The following is a 21,093-nucleotide window of genomic DNA, read 5'->3' on the forward strand; positions in this document are numbered from 1 at the left end:
AGGACTTTCTAGTGTAAGGAGATCTGTCTGCAGCCCACCGCCAGGAGGTTATGGCTTGGGTATCTATTCTAAAGGTAAGGAATCTGCCGCTAAAAATGCCTGAAACGACTTCTCCTTGCAGCATTGTTACCGCAACTTCTGTCAGCAGTTTGAAACATTTCCACGGCTTTCCATTCTCTGGGGTCGGCAAGACTTCAGCTGCACCGAAGAAGCAAGAAGGAATCTCCCTTGGAGTAAAGGAGTCACTCCCCTGCATTCGCAGGCACCTAATGCAACAACATTCGGCTGGTGGGATCTTCTGTCCTCCGGATCAGCAAAAATTCTCCAACACAGGTGGTGGTTCTGAGGGATTCTCTGGGTCCTCTCTGCCTTCTCCCCAACGTGGGAGACGGTACGCCCTTGCCTCTGCCACTGGGACGGAATCCCTGTGCACCGCGACTGTGGCACCAACCGAGGCTTGTTGACTCATGCTTCGAGGGATCTTAAGACTCCAGTAGCCCTGGCCCCCACAACTCTGCCGCTGCAAGGACAGTCTCCTCTCTGCTACTCCAGCGACATGGGGCTCCTCTTCAGGTGTGCTGACTAGGCTTCACTGCGACTTACTGTGCCGGCTGCTAGTGGGTTGCCTGTGAGGCTGCATCCTCTTCTGGTGACTTTCCCAACTGCTGAGGGTCACTCCATACTGCCTTCCTTGAGTTGAGTCCTTTGGGCCTTGCTGGGCCTCTTTAGCCGTGCAAGACTTCTTTTCCTTCTTCTGAATTTACCACGGCTTGTTGGTGGTTTTTCTGCACCACTGACCAACTGGAACCCGACAGGCGACGTGGGACACCATCTGCATCACTTCAGGGACTCCTCTTCATCTCCTGTGCTACACAGCTGGTATTCTTTATACCCCGATGACCTGGTCCTGCATCCACAGAAGGGGGGGTTAGTGTCCTGTGTCACGACCGGACACTCCATCACGAACTGGACTTGGTCCCCTTCCTTTGCAGGTCCTCTTCTGCCAGAATCTTCCAGTGTGGTTTGAGTCTTGTACAATCCTTTTTCTCCTGTTGGTTTTGTGGAAAACCAGGTACTTACCTCTGCTCTTCTGGTTGCTGGGGGTCACTCTGATACTTACCTCTTAGAGTTCCTAGTTCCTCCAGCTCCCCTCTAACGATTCCACATCCTTGGGTGAGGAACTGTATCTCGCATTCCACTTTCTTAGTATATGGTTTGGCCCTCTCCAGGCCGTCACTATTTTCTGTTACTTTTGCCAGTGCTTGTTGTTTTTTATGCTCCTTACTAAAAAAAGGTATATCTGTTTCTACCTTACTTTAATGATGGAAATGCAAATTGTTTTAAAAAGATTTAGCATCACTCCCTCTAATTATTTGAAAATATTTGTTGCTGATGATGACACTTGGTTACTGGTATAATTTGGATGAGTGTGGATGGGATCCTATATGTAAAAACAAAAAAAATGTGAACTTTGCTCCAAGTGACAGAGAGGCTATAAGAGTACATTTTAAATGTATTGGTGACTGTCTGACACTGACCACCCCAGAACCCCTTCTTACACAGAGAATCATCTAAAATATTAACTTTGATGTCACTGGGGAATCTATACTAAAAAGGGACTGGGCTTTTGAGAAATGTGAAATTAGAGCATGTAATGAAGTCCCAGAACCCTTTTTCAGTGGCTTAGGTTTTCATGTGTAAAGGAAACCCGATGCTATTGAAACTGAATGCATAAGTGTCTATAAATTGTCTAATGGTACTCGACTACTTAGAAGGCATGTGGATCCGGTTTTAGACAAGTTTTGCTCCTGCCTCAGTCTGGGGTTAGGTCTAGAATTCATTTGATGTCAGCCGAAACAGGCCCTGGACCAGATTGTACTCAACATCAATGTGGTGTTAAAGTGATCACCTTCAATAGTCTGCTAGCTGGGTGCCCTGTGAGGAGATGCAGGTAATGGGTGGGATCTCCTTTGCACCAAATTTTAAAACCGGTTTATTAGTGTGAGCTTGAGAAATGGGTTTGGAAGATGGACCCGCACAAGTGAAATAGTAAGCCTTGTTGGGGAGGTTGGTTACAGGCCCACCCTGGCAATTGTTTCATATTGAGGGATGTGGAACAGTTTTTGACATTAATCTTATCAACACTTGGTACTCAATGGGCTGCATTTTGGAATCCTTAAAGTGTGCTCCGTATGTATGTTTTCCTGACTGAAGCGTTTACAACTTAATTCCACTGCCCCTAATTTCTACTTGACTGAAATTTGCCATTGTATTCTTTAGGAACTCGAAAGTAAGGAGCAGTCTTCCAAGACCTCAGAACAAGCTTTAGAAGAATATAAAAGAAAGTTTGCTGTGATGCGTCATCAGCAAGGACTTTTGTATAAGGAGTATCAAAGGTATAAGCATTATATTTATGTTGTATTTTGTATAAAGTTTGTTTTGGCATTACAGTCCCAAAGATTCAAGATGTCAAATTGATAATCTGTGAGAAATTCATTCTAAAACCTCAACTAAATACATGCCTAATAAAAAAGTTGATTTTGAAAAACAATAACAAGCCTTACTACCAATATGCTAGATAATGTACATACAAATAAAAATATCACCGCACCCAACACACCACAAAACAAGTTTTGAAATTGGAGGAGGTAAGAGAAACAGGAGGTGCAAGCAAACTCTCACAATTGATGGCAATAGTCTAGGAGGCAAGGGGGATCTAACTCTTGGGTAAGCCACCTGGCAGTACATTGCTGATTTCACATTTCAAATGACCAATACAATACCCTACATAGCACAATGGAATGTTTTTGGAGTCTCTCCTTCATCTTCTTAGAAGGAGCTTTACCGGAGAGGCTTGGTGAGTGGTGAAAACAATGCTGGCAAACAAGAAATAACAGGTGCATATGGACTAAAAGTCCACATACTTGACACCAAAACCATTTGCTAAAATATTAGAAAATAGAGGTGGGTGCAATCCCTTTAACTTGAATTAGAACCTTGTCACCTCTAGCAGGCCTTCCTTAACCCATATCATGGGATAAGAGCGGGACAGTATTAAGCCTTAACACATTCAACCGATAGCTAGAGGTTTATTTAAATAAAACTATGAGCTGTTTGTTAAAACATTCCCTAAGGAAAATAGGAAATCAACCGTATGATATAATCAGCCATTCTTTCTTCAAGAACACCAGTGTGGTCTGGGGTGGTGTACATATCTCTGAGGTGCAAAATGATGACCAAGGCAGCTATCCCCCTTCGTTAGAGGGAGATGCCATCTTGAAGCAGAGGGAAAGTGTAGTGTAACATTACATGAAAAAGATTCCACAGAGACTTCAGTTGCATACACTCAAAATGCAAAGAACTACAACATCTCCACATAGTTCTTGTTTTTAAACTGTTATTCCCATTGTCTTCCAAGTTAACAGTAACCTTTTAGTGTGTGTCCTAAATAAGGTCCATTGTCTTCTCGTAATAGAAAGGTGACAATCTGAAACATGCAGTACTTCAGCTCTTCAGTTACTGCTGCAATAACTGTGTGAGTTCAGATGTTTACTCTTAGAAAATAGTGGTCTGCAGGTCCTAGTTTCAAAATCTAGAAAAACTGAGCTTTCTATGTTTCCTAGTTTAAATACTGTTGAGCTGGTAAATATAATATGCAGTGCTTGGACATGGCAATAATATGTATTCAAGTCCCAAATTAAGATAGGTTTGTTATTAAGTTGTAATTCCCAGGGATTTGGGCCCGCCTCTTTTTGGATTGTAGACTACATTTGGTAGTGCTAGTGCTTTAACTACATTTTTCATATTCAGGATATTACATAATGAAAAGTTGGTCATGTAAAAATTCACCATTGTGATTGCTTCAATAATATTATCTTTAAGTGAAAGAACGTCATGGGAATTTGAAGCTGAAAAACTGAAAGAAGAAAAGAAGAAGCTTGAGGATCAGAAAGAGCAAGACACAGTGAAAATAAAAGAGTTTGAAGTAAGAGGCTACATATTTGTACTTACCTCAGGTTTTGAGAAAACTGGCACTTCACCTAGTTTTCCTGTTTGTAGATGTGATGTACCTTCATAAAAATTGAGCAGATATTTGTATGGAGGTTTGCACACCTATACACACCTATGCATGCTTCATGTTTCTTGGGAAGTTAGATGGTGGTGGCAACTTTTAGAAAGTATAGGTCTCCTTCATACATATATATGTGCGAAGAGTGCAATATGCAGTTGTGCCAGTGTTGAGCGTGGAGAGGAGTCATGACTCATGAAAGGCAAAGCTTCAAGTGGTTCATTATGCCAGAGGATATGAGGTAGATCCCCAAAACTCAAAAGATACAGGTCTACGATGCAGATGTAAGAGGTCTGACGTCGCGACTTAAGTAATGTCTAAATTTGTGTTTGTTAACAAATTTGCTTCAAAAGATATGTTATGCTATGTCAATAAATATAAATGTGTCCAATAGCACCCATTTTTTGAAACATTGAAAAGGTGTTATTACTACAGACGCACGCACACACACACACACACACACACACACACAAGCAAATGTTACAGGGACGTTAGAGTTATGTTCACATTTTACCCACACAAAACCATAGAAATTCAGCAGTTATAATTATAGTTTCTTAACATAAATATAACTATAACTAGTTGCCTAAAGTTATTTTACAGTACAAGTTATAGTTTCTTCCGCTAAGTATAACTATAAGTGCAGAAGTCTGTTTTTGTGTGCGTAAAATTTGAACTTATCTATAATGTTATTTCATTGAATGTCTATTTTTTTTAATGTAAAGTACATAAAGTAATATATAATTACCATGTGTTACCGTGCGTTACTACAATCACCACCATATATAAACACACATATATATATATATATATATATATATATATATATTTATATATATATATATATATATATATATATATAAACAAAAGGTCACAATTCTGACACGGTACATCCAAAAAAGGGGAAACCACTGCACTCTGTTTCACGAATAGCCAATATTTTATTCCAAGCCAGCAACAACAAACAACCAACGCGTTTCAACTCCAAAAGAGTCTTGTTCACAGTTCCCTTTCATTATTATTATATGCTGTTTTACAAAGTAGCCTATAATGCGTCATTCTGGAACATGTAGTTCCAAAAGAGGAAAAGAGTAAAAGGATAGTTATTTTTCCTAAAATACACATTAAAAACAATAGCAAACAACTAAGTGGAAATAAAGAGAACCCAACTATGATGACACATAGTTCCAAACTATAGAGAACGGGCACCAAGATATAACTATATCATATTTAACCACTCATATCCTTTGTGACAACATAAATATATCAAAGTATATTGTTGTTCTATATATCTCTGTTATTTCGTGTGTGCCTGTGATTACAGATACCCCACTTATTTAAAGTGGCCTAATTTACGTTCACCATTGACTTATTGTCATGTCAATACAAATATTTGCGATAAACATTTTATAAAAATACCAATATAATTATTTTATGTCAATCACTAGACAGATGTTTGTCTTATCTTAGAGTTTATATGGTGTTATCCTTCACCCGATATACATTACGCCCTGCTATACTCCCAAGTCATTTGAGATGACAGATATAGAGGTTCTCCTAAATGTACATAAAGTTCCTCATCGGTGTTCAATCCGTGCGGGGCTTCGTGCGTAATCTAATGTACCTACTTTCCAATCGCCGTAGTGACAGAGTTCAGTCACCTCCTCGTTTGTTGATAGGTACATGTATTAGTCCATAATATTGGAGAGACCGCCAATCTCCACATCATGATGTCTAAGTGTTTGGCGACTGTGTAACTTGTATCACCATGTTCCACTGCTCGGAGATGCTCCAGGATTCCTTTTTTGACTGGATATGTCGTACTACCAATGTATCTTAAGCCACATTTGCATTCAATGACATAAACCACATGGGTGGTATTGCATGTTATTCTTTGGTCAATTTTGATGCATTTTCCATGTGGATCATTGATATATTTCACATTTTTTTCCAATCTGGCAAGCTTTACAGGTCAAACATTTAATAAAAAAGCTTTTTTTTTTTCTTCATGCCCAACCATGTTGTGGATTGTTTTTCTACAAAATAGCTTTTCACTAAATTATCCTCTAAAGACAGTGCTTTTCTGAATGTAAATTGGGGTCTGGGTCTCAGTATTTTTATATATCCACGAATCCTAACAGGATGGGCCAGTTTCTGTGAACAATCAGTTTAATATCATAATTCTCTTTGCTGTATGTGGTTATCATCCTTATGGTATTACAATTGTCTGATTTCTGGTATGAACTTTCCATCAGAATCTCCATCCATGGTCTATTCCTAGCTAAAATTGCTGCTTGCTCAATAAACCTGGCTAGGTAGCTCTGTTTATAAAATCTTTTTTTCATTTCCGCAAGTTGGTGGTCCATATCTGCGACTAGGGAGCAATTTCTTTTAGTGCGAATGAATTCACCGTACGGAATGCTTTTTATAAGGGCTCTTGGATGAAAGTTTGAACATTATTTGTGGCTGTTGGTTTCCTGTACAGTGTTGTTTCAAGTTTGTCATTTGCCACAAACGCATGAATATCCAAAAAGTCAATTTGTTGTTTATTGGCATTTGAGTAAATTTTAGACCATAATCATTATTGTTGGGTTTCTCAAGATATGTGGTAAGCAGTCTCTCCGTACCTTTCCAAATGAGAAATAAATCATCAAAATATCTCAGCCATATCACAATATTATATGTCTCTGTTTCAAGTTATTCATCCCAAGCAACCTCTCTTTCCCAACAGCCCAATGTCAAATTTGCATAACTGGGTGAAAATGAAATTCCCATGGCATTTCCGCATATTTGTTGGTAAACTTCACAATTGATCAAAAAGACATCATTATGCAGACATATCTCAATGATTTCGAGCAACATATCGGAATGTCTCAACTCTTTCAATTGCCTTTGTCTCAAAAAATATTTGACAGCTCTAAATCCAATATCATGTCCAGTGGACGTATACAGAGAGACCACATCAGTGGTTACCAACATATATTCCTGTTGCCATTCGATCTCAGAAATGGCTCTCAAAAAGTCACCTGAATCTTTGATATATGATGACAGTGTTTGGACTATGGGAGAGATGTAGTAATCCACATATACCGATAGATTCTCAAATATTGACCCACATCCTGACACAATCGGTCGACCAGGAGGTTTTTGTAATGTTTTATGAATTTTGAGAAGAAAGTAAATGGTTGGCATGACTGGATGTTTAACTGTCAAGAAATTAACCTCATCTTCATTCAATAGTTGCAATTCATGCCGTTCTCGTATTTTGTTGTTCAGATTATCGGAAATTATTTTGATGGAATTGTATGACAATTTGTTGTAATTATTTAAATTTTTTAGTTGCCTGTACGCTTCATCTAAATAATCAGATTTATTTTGAATCATAATATTGCCCCTTTTGTCGGCTCGTTTAATTATCAGTGAATTATTGGCCATCAGATTGTCTAAGGCCGTACATTCTTGTTTTTTCAAATTCTCAGTGGAATTATGCCTACTAGGCGTTGCATCCAAATCTCTTATGACAGATTCATAAAATATATCCACCTTGTTGCCTGGTGATAATATTGGGCAGAACTTCGATTTTGGTCTAAACGCACTATAAACATGGTCATTTGTATTGAGATCTAAATGTTCTGTTATTTTTGATTCTGACATCTCATCATCCTTTAGAATTATGCATTAGGTCAAACAATGTTTTGATATCACCCATTGATATCACCCATCTGATCAATGTTTAAGTGGCAGTCTTGATCAACACTCCTACTTGTTCTACTCCGGTGTTTGTCTGTAGTGTTCGCAAAAAACTTGCCAAGTTTGACTTTTCTGACAAATTTATAGATATCAAACTTAGTTTGTGTCATTTCATGGTGTTGTTGAGGACAAAATGACAAGCCACTATTCAATACTTTCAAGTCCATGTCGGTTAAGGGCTGATCTGATAAATTCACCACCAAATTATTATCCAAGATTGGCAATTTCACTTCCTCTGTCTGTTGCGGAGAGGATGCGCTCTTTTTCCTCCGTCCTCTCCTGCATCTTTTTCTGTTCTGTTAGGATTTTTCTCTATTGGACGGCCTCCGCCCATTTTGTGTCCTCGGCCTCTGAGTTTTGACATTTGCTGTTCCAAGCATATAAATTGCATTTCCTCCAATATAGTGGTCCTTGTTTTCTCTTCTCTGTGATATTCTCCTTCACTCATGTCTGTGTCAGATTCACTTATACTTTCCATCATCACAGGGAGTCTACTCTTAGGTTCTGTAGCGTATTGTTTGTTTACTGCATCAAAACGCTTGGCAAAGGTGTATGATTGTGCCATTTTTATAATCCTGTTAATCTCTGATGAACTTCCTTTGTTTTCTTATTTCAATGTCTGACTCATGTTTCTCCAATTCGGATTCCATTTTCTTCCTTAGTTTATCACAGTCATCTTTCTGAACATGTGCTGAAATGTTATCTTCAATCAGTTGAATATTATTGATCAGTTCTTCTACATTTTGTTTTGCATATTTAATCAGGATCAACATCATGTTATTTGAGCACATCATGTTGTTTTCGCTCCATTCGATGAGCATTTGTGGTGAAACATCAGAATGATTTGGCATAGTAAGAATACGTAAACCACGAGATACTCGCCCAACTTCAACATATATTTCCAAAGTAATGATTTCACAACTTTTCGTGATTTCTTTGCGATAAAGTTTTTCCACCTGGAAGAACAACTGTTGTAAGTTGGAGGTACTAATAGATGGCTGTGTGGTGTTTGAATTATTATTGATTACATTCTCTGATGAAAACAAAGTTTGTGCTTTCAGAGCCCTCTTTGCTGCTCTAGCCTCCAGTTTGTCGTTAAAAAATAAAAACTCACAAATTGCTGGCACTATAATCGAATTCACACTGTAGGAAAAACGGCCTGTTAATAACTGATATCAGGCTGCATCAACCACATTTTTATTATCTTAAAGCAAATAGTGGAATTGTTACATACATTGTAGGAATCTCCTTATCAGCTGTTTCTGTGTATAAAAACGGAAATTGCCACTGTAGTTTACTTCAAAAGATGTTCTTTAGGTAAGCTGATTATTATTAAATATGTTTATAATCTTCTACTGTTCCTCGTGTGGATATTATTTGTTTCTCCTCCCAGAAAACACAAATATCTTTGTTGATTGAGAAATTACAAACATTAGTCTATTAAAAATCTCCAGAGAGCTCGTATTGATTCTCTGTAAAACTAATCATAAAATGATTTATGCACATTGCTTAACAGGGCGCTTTTGTTCCCTCGCATTCTATTAGTTGAAATAAACAGCTTAATCAAAGCATAATTAGTCCCAAGTTTTTGACACGTTTGTTTGCAGTATTTTTATCAAGTTCAAGCTGTTAATGGAAAAACACGTGTGCTGGATGTCAAACCAAATTCATAAACACTCCTATTCAGTACATGGACTTGCAAAATTCCCCTCTTGCGTTGTTGGTATAGCCATAAATCTGCTTCGGACAACTGCAAGTAGCTGACAGTTAATGTGCGTCCTCAGAACTGAAATGTAAGGTTTTTGGTACCAGTGGCAATTGTATTTTTGCTCCTTGCAAGTTTATTTTCACAAAATGCCTTGAAATTAAAAATAAAACAATTTAAGCAGTTTGTAATACTTTCACTGAAAATGCAGCTTACCCAGCGTCACTCAGACAGGCTTCCTTGAGTGGCCCTGTAATTCTCTCACATCATAAATCATTTGATGGAAAAATACACAGCCAAAAGGATACATTTGTAAAGACTGACGTCAGTTTGTACTCTTCCAGTTCTGTCCTTCACACCATGAAAATTCCACTAATCCATAGAACGAAAACAAACACAGCTTTACACCGAGTTGATATGGTCCGGTGCAACTCTGAATTTTCAACATCTAAACAAAAGATCACAATTCTGACACAGTGCACTCAGACTGCCGGTGCCAGTGGTAGGAGGTAGACCATTCCTCCTTGTTATGTAAATCCAAAAAAAGGGGAAACCACTGCACTCCTTTTCACCGAATAGCCAATATTTTTTCCAAGCCAGCAACAAACAACCAACGCGTTTCAACTCCAAAAGAGTCTTGTTCACGGTTGACGAGTCCCTCTTTAATTATCATTCTTTTACCAGATAGCCTATAATGAAGCATTCTGGGCCATGTAGTTCCAAAAGAGGAAGAGAGTATAATGTATATCGTCTGAAGGATAGCACCATATAAACTATCAGGTAAGACAAACATCTAATAACTGTTTAGTGACTGACATAAAATACTTATATTGGTATTTTTATAAAATGTTTATCATGAATATTTGTATTGACATATGACAGTAAGTCGATGGGGAATGTAATTTAGCCCTCTATAAATAAGTGGGGTATCTGTAATCACGGGCACACACGAAATAACAGAGATATATAGAACAACAATATACTTTGATATATTATTTTGTCACAAAGGATTTGAGCGGTTAAATATGATCTAGTTATATCTTGGTGCCCTTTCTCTATAGTTTGGAATATACTACCAACTAGGTTAAATTTAGGATCCCTGTCTCCTATGTTTGGATTTGTGATAAAATGGTCTCTGTCTCTTATAGGAGGCAGAGATTTACAAATCACTCTGATGTGTCATCATAGTTGAGTTCTCTTTATTTCCATTTTGCCGGACTTAGTTGTTTGCTATTGTTTTTAATGTGTATTGTAGGAAAAATAACTATCCTTTTTCTCTTTTGGAACTACATGTCCCAGAATGCCTCATTATAGGTTATGTGGTAAAATACCATATAATGATAATGAAAGAGGGACCCGTCAACCGTGAACAAGACTCTTTTGGAGTTGGAACGCGTTGGTTGTTTGTTGCTAGCTTGGAATAAAATATTGGCTATTCAGTGAAACGGAGTGCAGTGGTTTTCCTTTTTTATGGATTTATATATATATATATATATATATATATATATATATATATATATATATATTCATGTATACACACACACACATATTTTTCACTTAAAAAAACAAAGGTTACAGGGAAGGTAGAGTTAGCGTCTTTTGTGTGTGTGTGTATATATATATATTTTTGTATATATGTGTGTGTGTGCATATATATATATATATATATATATATACTTATATATATGTTTGATGGCATGTGTAGCTGTAGATAAACTTGCTGTACATAAGTCCGCCATCTAGTGTTGGGCTTGGAGTGTTACAAGTTGTTTTTCTTCTAAGAAGTTTTTTGAGTCACGAGATCGAGTGACTCCTCCTGTCGTGATAGTGCGCATGGGCATCGAGTGTTTCCTCTTGCTCTGGTGAATTTCAGTTCGGTACTTCTGAACATATTCTACCTTTTCTGTAATATCGTCGGTATTGTTTCAACCGTGTTTCCATCTATACTCGATCTGATTTACACCATCGGGGTCGAATTCCTTGACCTCACAAGGGCACCGCCCTTTTAGGGCATACTTCAATGTAGATCTAATGAAACAAACTCTGTTTCAATTCTGTCCTCGGTGTCACGCTAAATTTCCATACACCGATCAACATTCCATATGTAATCTTTGTCTATCTCCAGATCATCGAGAAGAGAATTGTGACACCTGCGGATCATTTAGATCTAAAAAGACTTTTCAGGGCTGTAGAGCTCCTTGTCTAGAAATGGCATCTAAATCCACAGAAGACACACCGGATATCTTTGGTGAAGAACATGCTAAAGAAGAAGTTAGGTAAGGAGCAGTGTTTTCCATCCAAGACTCTGACTCCGATGATGATAGCCACTGTGTGCCTTTGGCACAGTACATGAGTACAACTGCCCCATCGCTCCACACAAAAATACTTAAAAAGACACCAGCACTAGTTGTCGGTCCTCCTCTGCCTTCGGGCCATGGTCGGATTTGAAAAGAAAGTCCGGATGACAAACCTTCGGATTCAGCACCGAGATTCAAGAGTAAAGTGCATTCTGCATTGAGGAAACAGACTCCTCCACCAGTCTCGGAATCGAGCCGAAAATCAGAAAGCACGTTAAAAGCCGAAAAAATCTACACCGCCTTTGGAGCTGATGCTTTTGATTCAAACAAAACTCAAACTTTCGGAATCAAAAGACACTGGTAGTAAGCAAACTACTTCTACCCATGGAGCCATGGACATATAACCTATTTTAGGCGTGATGGACACTAAATAGCGAAACATACACATTCAAAAGGACCTAGGAAGAATAATTGCCTCCCCTCCAACATCCTTTAAAAAGAAATTAACTTTAAAAGACACTTCAAAGGATGTACCACCATCAAAAAAGGTCTTCAAAGATAAACAACAGGAATAGGCTATAAAACATAAACAGCTTTCACCACCATTCTCCTGTTATTCCTTCCACACCACCACCATCACACACAAATGAAGCACAACTATCACCACATACATCCTCATTATCACCACATAGGGATGCTCTTAGTGATGATCAGCAGGATATAGATCCATGAGATACATATGACTATGATCCCATTCTACCAAATGACCCACACTTATATCCTGCTAGACCCTCCCCACCAGAAGACACTACTGCATAGAATCAAGTAGTGGCTAGAGCTGCGGCCTATAATAATGTGCAAATGCCTACAGATCAGATAGAGCAAGATTACTTTTTTGACACACTAGCGTCTACACATAAACAATACGAATGTCTTCCATTGCTTACAGAAATGCTCAGACATGCTTCTGATATTTTCCAGGAGCCTGTTAAAGCTAGAACTATCAACTCCTAGAGTGGATAAAAAATATAAACCAACACCCTCAGACCCAGTGTTTATAAGAAACCAATTACCTCCTGATTCAGTTGTAGTTGGTGTAGCAAGAAAAAGGGCTAATAGTCAGTCCACAGGACATGCAAATCCTCCAGACAAAGAATGTAGGAAAATAGATGCAGCTGGGAAAATAGTAGCTTCACAAACTGCAAATCATTGGAGAATAGCCAATTTATGGCTGGATATGATAGGGCGCACTGGGATGAAATGGTAAAGCTATTAGAACACCTCCCTCCAGAAACACCAGAAGAAGGGACAACAAATAGTAAATGAAGGGCAAGCAATATCTAATAACACTATTAGATCTGCTATGGGTGTAGCTCACACAGCAGCTAGATCAATTAACACCATTGTGCTTATTAGAAGACATGCCTAGTTGAGATGTTCAGGTTTCAAACCTGAAATACAACAGGCAGTGCTAAACATGCCTTTTGACAAACAACATGTATTTGGCCCTGAGGTCGACGCAACCATAGACAAACTTAAAAAACATTTGAAACAGCTAAAGCCATGTGTGCTTTTCATAGACTACAATTTAGAGGGGATTTCAAACCATCAGCTACGGAAACAGCAACATCCCAACAAAAACAGTCCTCACAATTCTACACTAGAAGATTATTTAGAGGCTCCTTTAGAGAATCCAACAATAGATGAAGAGGTAAACCCTCCACTTCCAGAGGTTCCTCTCAATCAAATAAACAGTGACTTTCTGACCATCTCCACTGAGCACATATCTCCTGTGGGAGGAAGACTGGTAAATTTCTATCCACAATGACACAACATCCCTACAGATCAGTGGGTTTGATCAGTTATCCAACATGGTTATTGTCTAGAACTAATTTCCACTCCACCAAACATTCTACCTCGTTCACACAAACTAACTCAGGATCATCTCATTCTATTAAAACAAGAAGTACAATCAAAACTGCTCGAAAGAGCCATAGAGGTAGCACCTATATCCCAATAGGGTTCAGGAGTATATTCACTACACTTCTTCATACCAAAAAAGGATGGTACTCTCTGACCAATCCCAGATCTCAGACCCCTCAATCTATACATACTTTCAGAACAACTTTCATATGGTCACTCTACAAGACGTTGTTCTCCCTACTACAAAAACAGGATTACATGACAGCATTAGACCGCGAGGATGCTTATTTCCACATTCCCATACATCCAGCACATCAGAGATATCTAAGATTCTTTGTAGCAGGAAAACATTACCAATTCAAAGTGCTACCATTCGGAGTAACAACAACACCAAGGATGTTCACCAAATGCTTAGCTGTAGTTGAAGCTTTCGTCAAGAGGCAACACATACATATATTCCCATACCTTGCCGACTGGCACATAAAAGCCAATACGTTTCAGATTTGTCAACAACATACTCAATATGCTATAAACACCTTACACAATCTAGGATTCACTATAAATTACCAAACATTTCACCTGCAACCTTCACAAGCAACCGTATCTAGGAACAATTATGAACAGTCAATCAGCATTAGCATACCCAAATCCAGTCAGACTTCAAGCATTTCACAATCTCATATCACAACTACAATACAACCACACTCACACAGTGAAGTTAGTAGTGAAACTATTAGGAATTATGGCTTCATGCATAGCAGTAGTGCCCAATGCAAGACTTTCCATCCGGCCACTACAGCAATGTCTCTCTCAACAATGGTCTCAGGCACATGGTCAAATTCAGGATCTAGTGTTGTTGGACCGCCAAACGTACTACTCTCTGCAATGGTGGAATCACACCAACCTATCAAAAGAGGGGCCCTTTCAGGACCCTGTGCTCAGACCATAATCACAACAGATGCATCAATGATAGGTTGGGGAGCTCATCTCAACAATCTCACTATACAGGGGGAATGGGACTCAATCCAACAGCGTTATCACATAAACCACTTGGAATTACTAGCAAAATTTCTCCGAATTGTTTCTGACACAAATCACACACAAAATATTGTTAATAAGAACAGCCAATATAACCACAATGTATTATCTGCAAAAACAGGGACACACACATTCATCTCAATTGGCTCTTCTAGCACAGACAATTTGGAAATGGTAGTTGAGAATCAAGTTCAGTTAGTGGCAGAGTATATCCCAGGGATACACAATCAACTAGCGGACCTCTTAAGCAGGATGCAGCAGCAAGTACACAAATGGGAGATTCACCCACAGGTGATTCAGAAATACTTCCAAATGTCGGGAACACCAAACATAGACCTTTTCGTCTCAAGAGAAAACGCAAAATGCCAAAACTTCGCATCCAGGTACCCACACCCCTCAATCCAAGGGCAATGCTCTATGGATCAATTGGTCAGGGTTATTTGCCTACGCTTTTCCACCTCTCCCACTAAAACCTTTTCTGATCAAAAAGATTAAACAGACTTTGCTCACCATGATACTCATAGCTCCTACGTGGGCACGTCAACATTGGTATACAACACTATTGGATCTGTCTTTAGTACCACATCAAAAACTACCAAACAGACCAGATCTGTTCACTCAAAGGAGAGGCCAAATCAGACATCCAAGTGCTAGCATACTCAACCATGCGGTTTGGCTCCTTAAGTCATAGAATTTCACTAATTACAACCTCCATCTGGATGTATGGATATTCTAAAAGAACCATGCAAACCCACAACTAGACAGTGTTATGCAGCTAAATGGAAGTGTTTTATCTACTACTGTCAACCTAAAAGCATTGACCCACTTAAAGCTTCAATTCAGAATATTGTTTGCTATTTGTTAATTTTACAAAAAGCAAAACTTGCATACTCCTCTTTTAGGATACATTTAACTGCAATAGCTGCTTACCTCCAAAACAGACAACATACTTCCCTATTTAGTATTCCTGTTATAAAAGCCTTTATGGAAGGTCTTTAAAATGTTATTCAAATTAGAGCACCACCAGCCCCCTGTATGGAATCTTAACAATGTACTCACAAGACTTATGGGACCACCATTTTAACCCATTCGTTCTTGCCCTCTTCAGTTTTTATCAAGGAAGATTGCCTTCTTAGTAGCAATTACTTCTTTAAGAAGGGTTAGTGAAATCCAAGCATTCACTTTAGAAGAACCTTTCTTTCAACTTCACAAAAACAAAATAGTTCTTAGGACAAAATTCCTACCAAAGGTGGTTTCACCTTTTTATATCATTCAGTCAGTTGAATTAACAGACTTCTTTCCACAACCAGATTCAGTTGCTGAAAGAGCTCTTCACACCCTTGATGTTAAGAGCTCTCATGTATTATGTAGACAGAACAAAAGATTTCAGAAAATCCAAACAACTCTTTGTGGCTTTTCAACAGACTCTCAAAGGTAATCCTATTTCAAAAACTGGAATAGCACAATGGATAGTCAAATGTATAGAAACCTGCTATCTTAAAGCTAAAAGACGGCTACCAGCAACTCCAAAAGCTTGGAGACACCTGCACTAGACTAACTTTGGATATCTCCTAACCAGAGACATGAACATACAGAAATATACTAAGACACATATAAGTAAAAGCATAACAGGGACCTCTTTTTTCTTTTTTTTTGATGGGGGGGACAAATCATATACTTAATAAAAAAATGGAATGCGAAAATCGCTACCAACCGGAACTACCACCCAAGGACCATCAGAACTGGGGAAGTACTTAAATACAAAAGGTAAGCAGATGGGATTCCCCAGGCGCCCATGTGCAGAGTTTTAACCCCAGGTCATTGTCGACAGGATAACATGGGGAAGTCACAGTTGAAGTTTCCCAAAGGACCCTGAGGAAACCCGTTGGGACAAGTGAGGTTCAAGATTGCCCCCACCTGTGGCTACCCAGAGAAGCGGAGCACCTACAGCAGGGAGCCCAGGTACATAGTGGTGAAGTCGAACCTCCTGTTAAAGTCACTATGGGACCTCGGTTGTCCAGCTGCTGTCATGACCTTTGACCAGGTCAGGGAACCCAAGGAATGGATTACTAGAAGAAGAGGACCTAAGGAAAGAGGAGACAGAGTCCCGACCACCCAGAGGTGCCTGCCCAGGCGGTGCAGGAGGGCAAAGTCCACCCTTCTAGGAGATGCTTTCCTGTGGGACGGTGGCCGAAGAAGTGCAGCTGTGGAGTCCAGACAATGCAGGAGGTTCCCAGGAGTCGTCCACGAGCTGTCCCAAGCCAGTCGTCGGATTACAGAGGGGTCAGTAGTCCGCAAAACCACCAACAAACCTTGGCAAATGCAAGAAAGCGTTGCATGGAGTGTTGCAAGAGTTTTGGGGACCAGTGAGGTCCAGGAGACTCTACCTTTGCAGGTAAGTCAGGGCCAATCCTCAGCAAGGAGGAGAGCCAGCAGGAATCGTTGGAGCCCCTAGCAGGACCCTTTGACAGCAGGCACATGGAATCACAGGGAAGCCTCAGCAGCACAGCAAAGAGGGGTGCCCCAGCTGCAGGAGTTGCAGAGAGGATGTAGTTCTTGGAGCTTTGCATTGCTGGAGGCTGGGGCTTCTTGGCGCTAAGAGGTCTTCAGACTAAGCCTTGGCAATGACAAACAGTCCCAGTGCACAAGGGTTCCAGCCAAGCAGCTCCATCAAGAGACCACAGACTTCTCAGTTGCAAAAAGACAGGTGAGGCCTCTGGAGAGCTACAAAACCACCACCTGTGTTGTAGAGCCTTGAAGAGTCCGTGGGACAGCATGATCCACAAACCGGTTGTCATTGTTGAGGTGCCTGCAGATACAGGGGAGTGACCTCTTCACTCCAAGGGAGATTCCTTCTTGGTTTCCTAAGTGCAGGCAGAGCCCTTGTGAATCTGGAAGATACACGGCCACAGACGTTGCAGAATTCTTGCAGATCTTGGAAACAAAGTTACTGTGGAAGCCTTCCTACTGGATACAGTCTTGCTCTCAGTTCCAGCAACGACCAGCAGAGATTCCAGCGTCCAGGTTGCAGAAGTGTCTTGCAGAGAGTCTTCAGACAGTTCCAGAGTTGACTCCTGTTAGACTTTTCATTCTTGGCGTGGTCTCCCTTAACTTTTTGCCTCTGTTCCCCAGGTTGTTGATGTGTGCTGGACTCTGATTTTACTGTTTTTGTTAGGCATGTAAGGCACCCCTAAGGTAGGCCCTAGGTAGCCCCAAGGGCAGGGTGCAGTGTATGGAAAGGAAGGACATATAGTAATGTGGTTTATATGTCCTGACAGTGAAATACTGCCAATTTCGTTTTTCTCTGTTGCAAGGCCTGTCTCTCTCATAGGATAATATGGGGCTACCTTTAAATATGATTAAAGTGTAGATTCCCCTAGAGAGTAGATGGACAAGTGGAGTTTGGGGTCCCTGAACTAACAATCTAAAAATACATCTTTTAGTAAAGTTGATTTTAAGATTGTGCGTTTGAAAATGCCACTTTTAGAAAGTGAGCATTTTCTTGCTTAAACCATTCTGTGACTCTGCCTTGTTTGTGGATTCCCTGTATGGGTCAGTTTGACAGTTGGGTTGTTTTTCACCTCGCACTAGACAGTGACACAAAAGGGGCTGGGGTGTAACCTGCATTTCCTGATTAGCCATCTCTGCTAGGAGGGAGGGGTGGAGTGGTCACTCTCATCTGAAAGGACTGTGCCTGCCTCTGACAATGCCGGCTCCAACCCCCTGCTGTGTGTCTGAGGCCTTGCCTGGGCAAGGCAGGATTTCACAAGTAGGTGTGAGTCCCCTTTGAAGAAAGGTGACTTCAAAGACTAAAATGGGTATAAGAAGGGCACCCAAATCTACAGACTTTAGAAACACTTCTGGAACCAAGAGGAACCTCTGCCTGGAGAAGAGCTGATAGCTGAGGAAGAAGTGCTGCCCTGCCTGTGACTGTGCTTTGTGGAGCTTTCCTGCAGTGCTGCTTCTGCCAGAGTAAGAGGGCAAAGACTGGACTTTGTGTGCCTTCCATCTTGTGAAGAAATCTCCAAGGGCTTGAGTTAGAGCTTGCCTCCTGTTGTTTGAAGTCTCAGGGACAGCAAAGACTTCTCTCTGCCAGCACCTGGAGTCTCTGGAGAGACTCCTGCCCCGACAAGTGGTGCCCTATCCAGTCCCTGGGCCCTTGAAAGGAAAGCTGGTGGAATCCAAGGAAATCGACTTCGGACGACTTCGGACCGATGCCGCTGCTGAATCCGGTAACGCCGCCTGCACCCGATGCCGTAACCTTCGCTGGAACGCGACGCTCTTCGCAGGCCCGATGCCACTGCAGCCCCGCTGAAGTCCGCGACTCCGTGGAAGTCGCCGCACCACGTCGTGACCGACGCCGCTCGAAGTTCACGGATTCAACGTTTCGCACAGACACAGTGATCCCCGACTTCACGCATCGGCTTGTTCTCACTCTTCACCAAAGGTACTGTACTTGGGGGTCTACACGACTCCGTGTCTGGGGCCGCTGGTGTCGGCTTGTTGGGAACGACTCCGTCACGACACCGTGTGGGGGGTCTTGCACTGGTGCCAACCGGTTTATGCCAGGAAGGCACCATATGTGATCTTCAAAGCAGTCTGGGGGTGCTCAGATGCACCCCAAACTCAGAGACACCTGTTTCTTAAGGAAAGGTGGTAACGCCTCCCTTCTTCTAGAAATCCTTTGTTCTTCCTCCCCATGCCTGAGTTAGGCTCAGCAGCAGGATGGAAGAACAATGTCTGGAGTCAGCAGCAGCACGGACTGGCATGCAGACCCTGCAAGGCTGTACAGGCAGACATGGGGGGATCCCCCAGGGAACCCCCAGAGTACATGATATCATGCAACTAGCACTGGAATCGCTGTAGTTGCCTGATTCCAACATGGTTGATACCAAGCATGACTGAGTTTGATAAAGCCATTATGTAGTTGGACATCTCATGTTGACCAGTACCCACTACATACCTTAAGATGGTTTCCTTGCACTTACAAAGCACAGAAAATGGAGTCTGGGGTTTGTAGGGCATCTCTGCTCATGCAGTGGTGCCCTCACACTGAAAACCATACACCCTGCCCTTGGGCTGAAGGGCCTACTTTAGGGATGACTTATAGGGTCAGATTACAGCGACCGTGATATAAAGTAAAGCTTATATCTTGATGAAAGGTGCATGCACCATTTCACACAAACTGCGACAGCAGACCCGATGTCACAGTTTGCATGGCCCCCTTGGGTGGCACAATACATACTCCACCGATGGGGGAAGTCTAGTGTACTAATGCCCTCGATATCCAAGTACCATGTACTAGGTACTTACAGAGGTGCACCAGCATGCCAATTGTGGGATGTAAACGTTACTTACCAACTAAATTTAGGGGAGAGAGCATCGACCTGGTTAGGAGGATCCCAGTGTACTACAGTCTAAACATTCTGACACCAGGCAAAAAGTGGGGGTAAGCATGTCAGAAAGGTGTTACTTTACTACAAGTGGCAACTGCTGCTGCATAAAAAAAGCATATATAGTGCAATATGCGATTTATGACCATTTATAATCGTTATTCTGAGTGGGAAAAGGCAATGGTTCACCAGAGGTGAGCCATCAAAGGTGTCGCAAAGCCCATGTCCTTGCGTAACAATGATTGTTTGAAGTATGCTCTTATGGCGAATCTGATTATAAAATTATTGCCATGCTGTTTTTTTTTGTTTGTAAAGTCTATGCACAAAGATAGCCAAACTAATAATATAGCGTTAAATCTGTGCAGTGAGATATAATATCATTAAATAGACCTTACTACTCTGAGCCCAGTCTATGGAGATTGTACTAATAAACTTCTGAGGCAGTAAGAGCTGTGATTTTCTCCATTTAGTCTGGAGCGTGTTTTATTTGGCCACATTTGTTTTAAATAGCTAGGCATAAATGTGTGTTCACATGCCTTGCATTTTGCCTACTTCTAAGCATAAAAAGGGATGGTTTCAAATCTGAGATTCTTGAAGGATAATGTCATATCAGTGAAATAGTTTCTTATTTTGCAGCTGTCTCAACACACTTTTGAAATATTGTCTTCATTAAATGTGAAGCTTATTCTGAGTCGAATTTACTTTCCTCCATATAATTAGTTGCTAAGCATTACCAAATGTGTATATAATAAAAAACAAAATTACTCTGCTGAGCTTTATTATGCTTAGCTTAATCAGCATCATCTTCGTAAATGTTTTATTTTTATAAACATCTGAACATTCTAATTATATTCATGCTCCATTGTTGTCTCACCCACACTAAGGGCCTGATTTAGAACTTGGTGGACGGGTTACTCC

The 21,093-nt window shown here is 40.6% G+C and overlaps 1 protein-coding gene across 2 annotated transcripts in view; it reads left to right on the top strand.

Annotated features, from left to right (window-relative positions):
• CEP290 (centrosomal protein 290) overlaps window positions 1–21,093 on the top strand; it is a 1,276,764-nt gene that overhangs the window by 423,346 nt on the left and 832,325 nt on the right. For both annotated transcript variants that reach the window (XM_069229617.1, XM_069229618.1), the window contains 2 exons: window positions 2,281–2,396; window positions 3,883–3,985. In XM_069229617.1, coding sequence (XP_069085718.1) covers window positions 2,281–2,396; window positions 3,883–3,985 — 219 coding nt within the window. The remainder of the gene's footprint in view (window positions 1–2,280; window positions 2,397–3,882; window positions 3,986–21,093) is intronic.

The sequence above is a fragment of the Pleurodeles waltl genome, chromosome 4_1 (assembly GCF_031143425.1).
Source record: "Pleurodeles waltl isolate 20211129_DDA chromosome 4_1, aPleWal1.hap1.20221129, whole genome shotgun sequence".
Classification (NCBI taxonomy): domain Eukaryota; kingdom Metazoa; phylum Chordata; class Amphibia; order Caudata; family Salamandridae; genus Pleurodeles; species Pleurodeles waltl.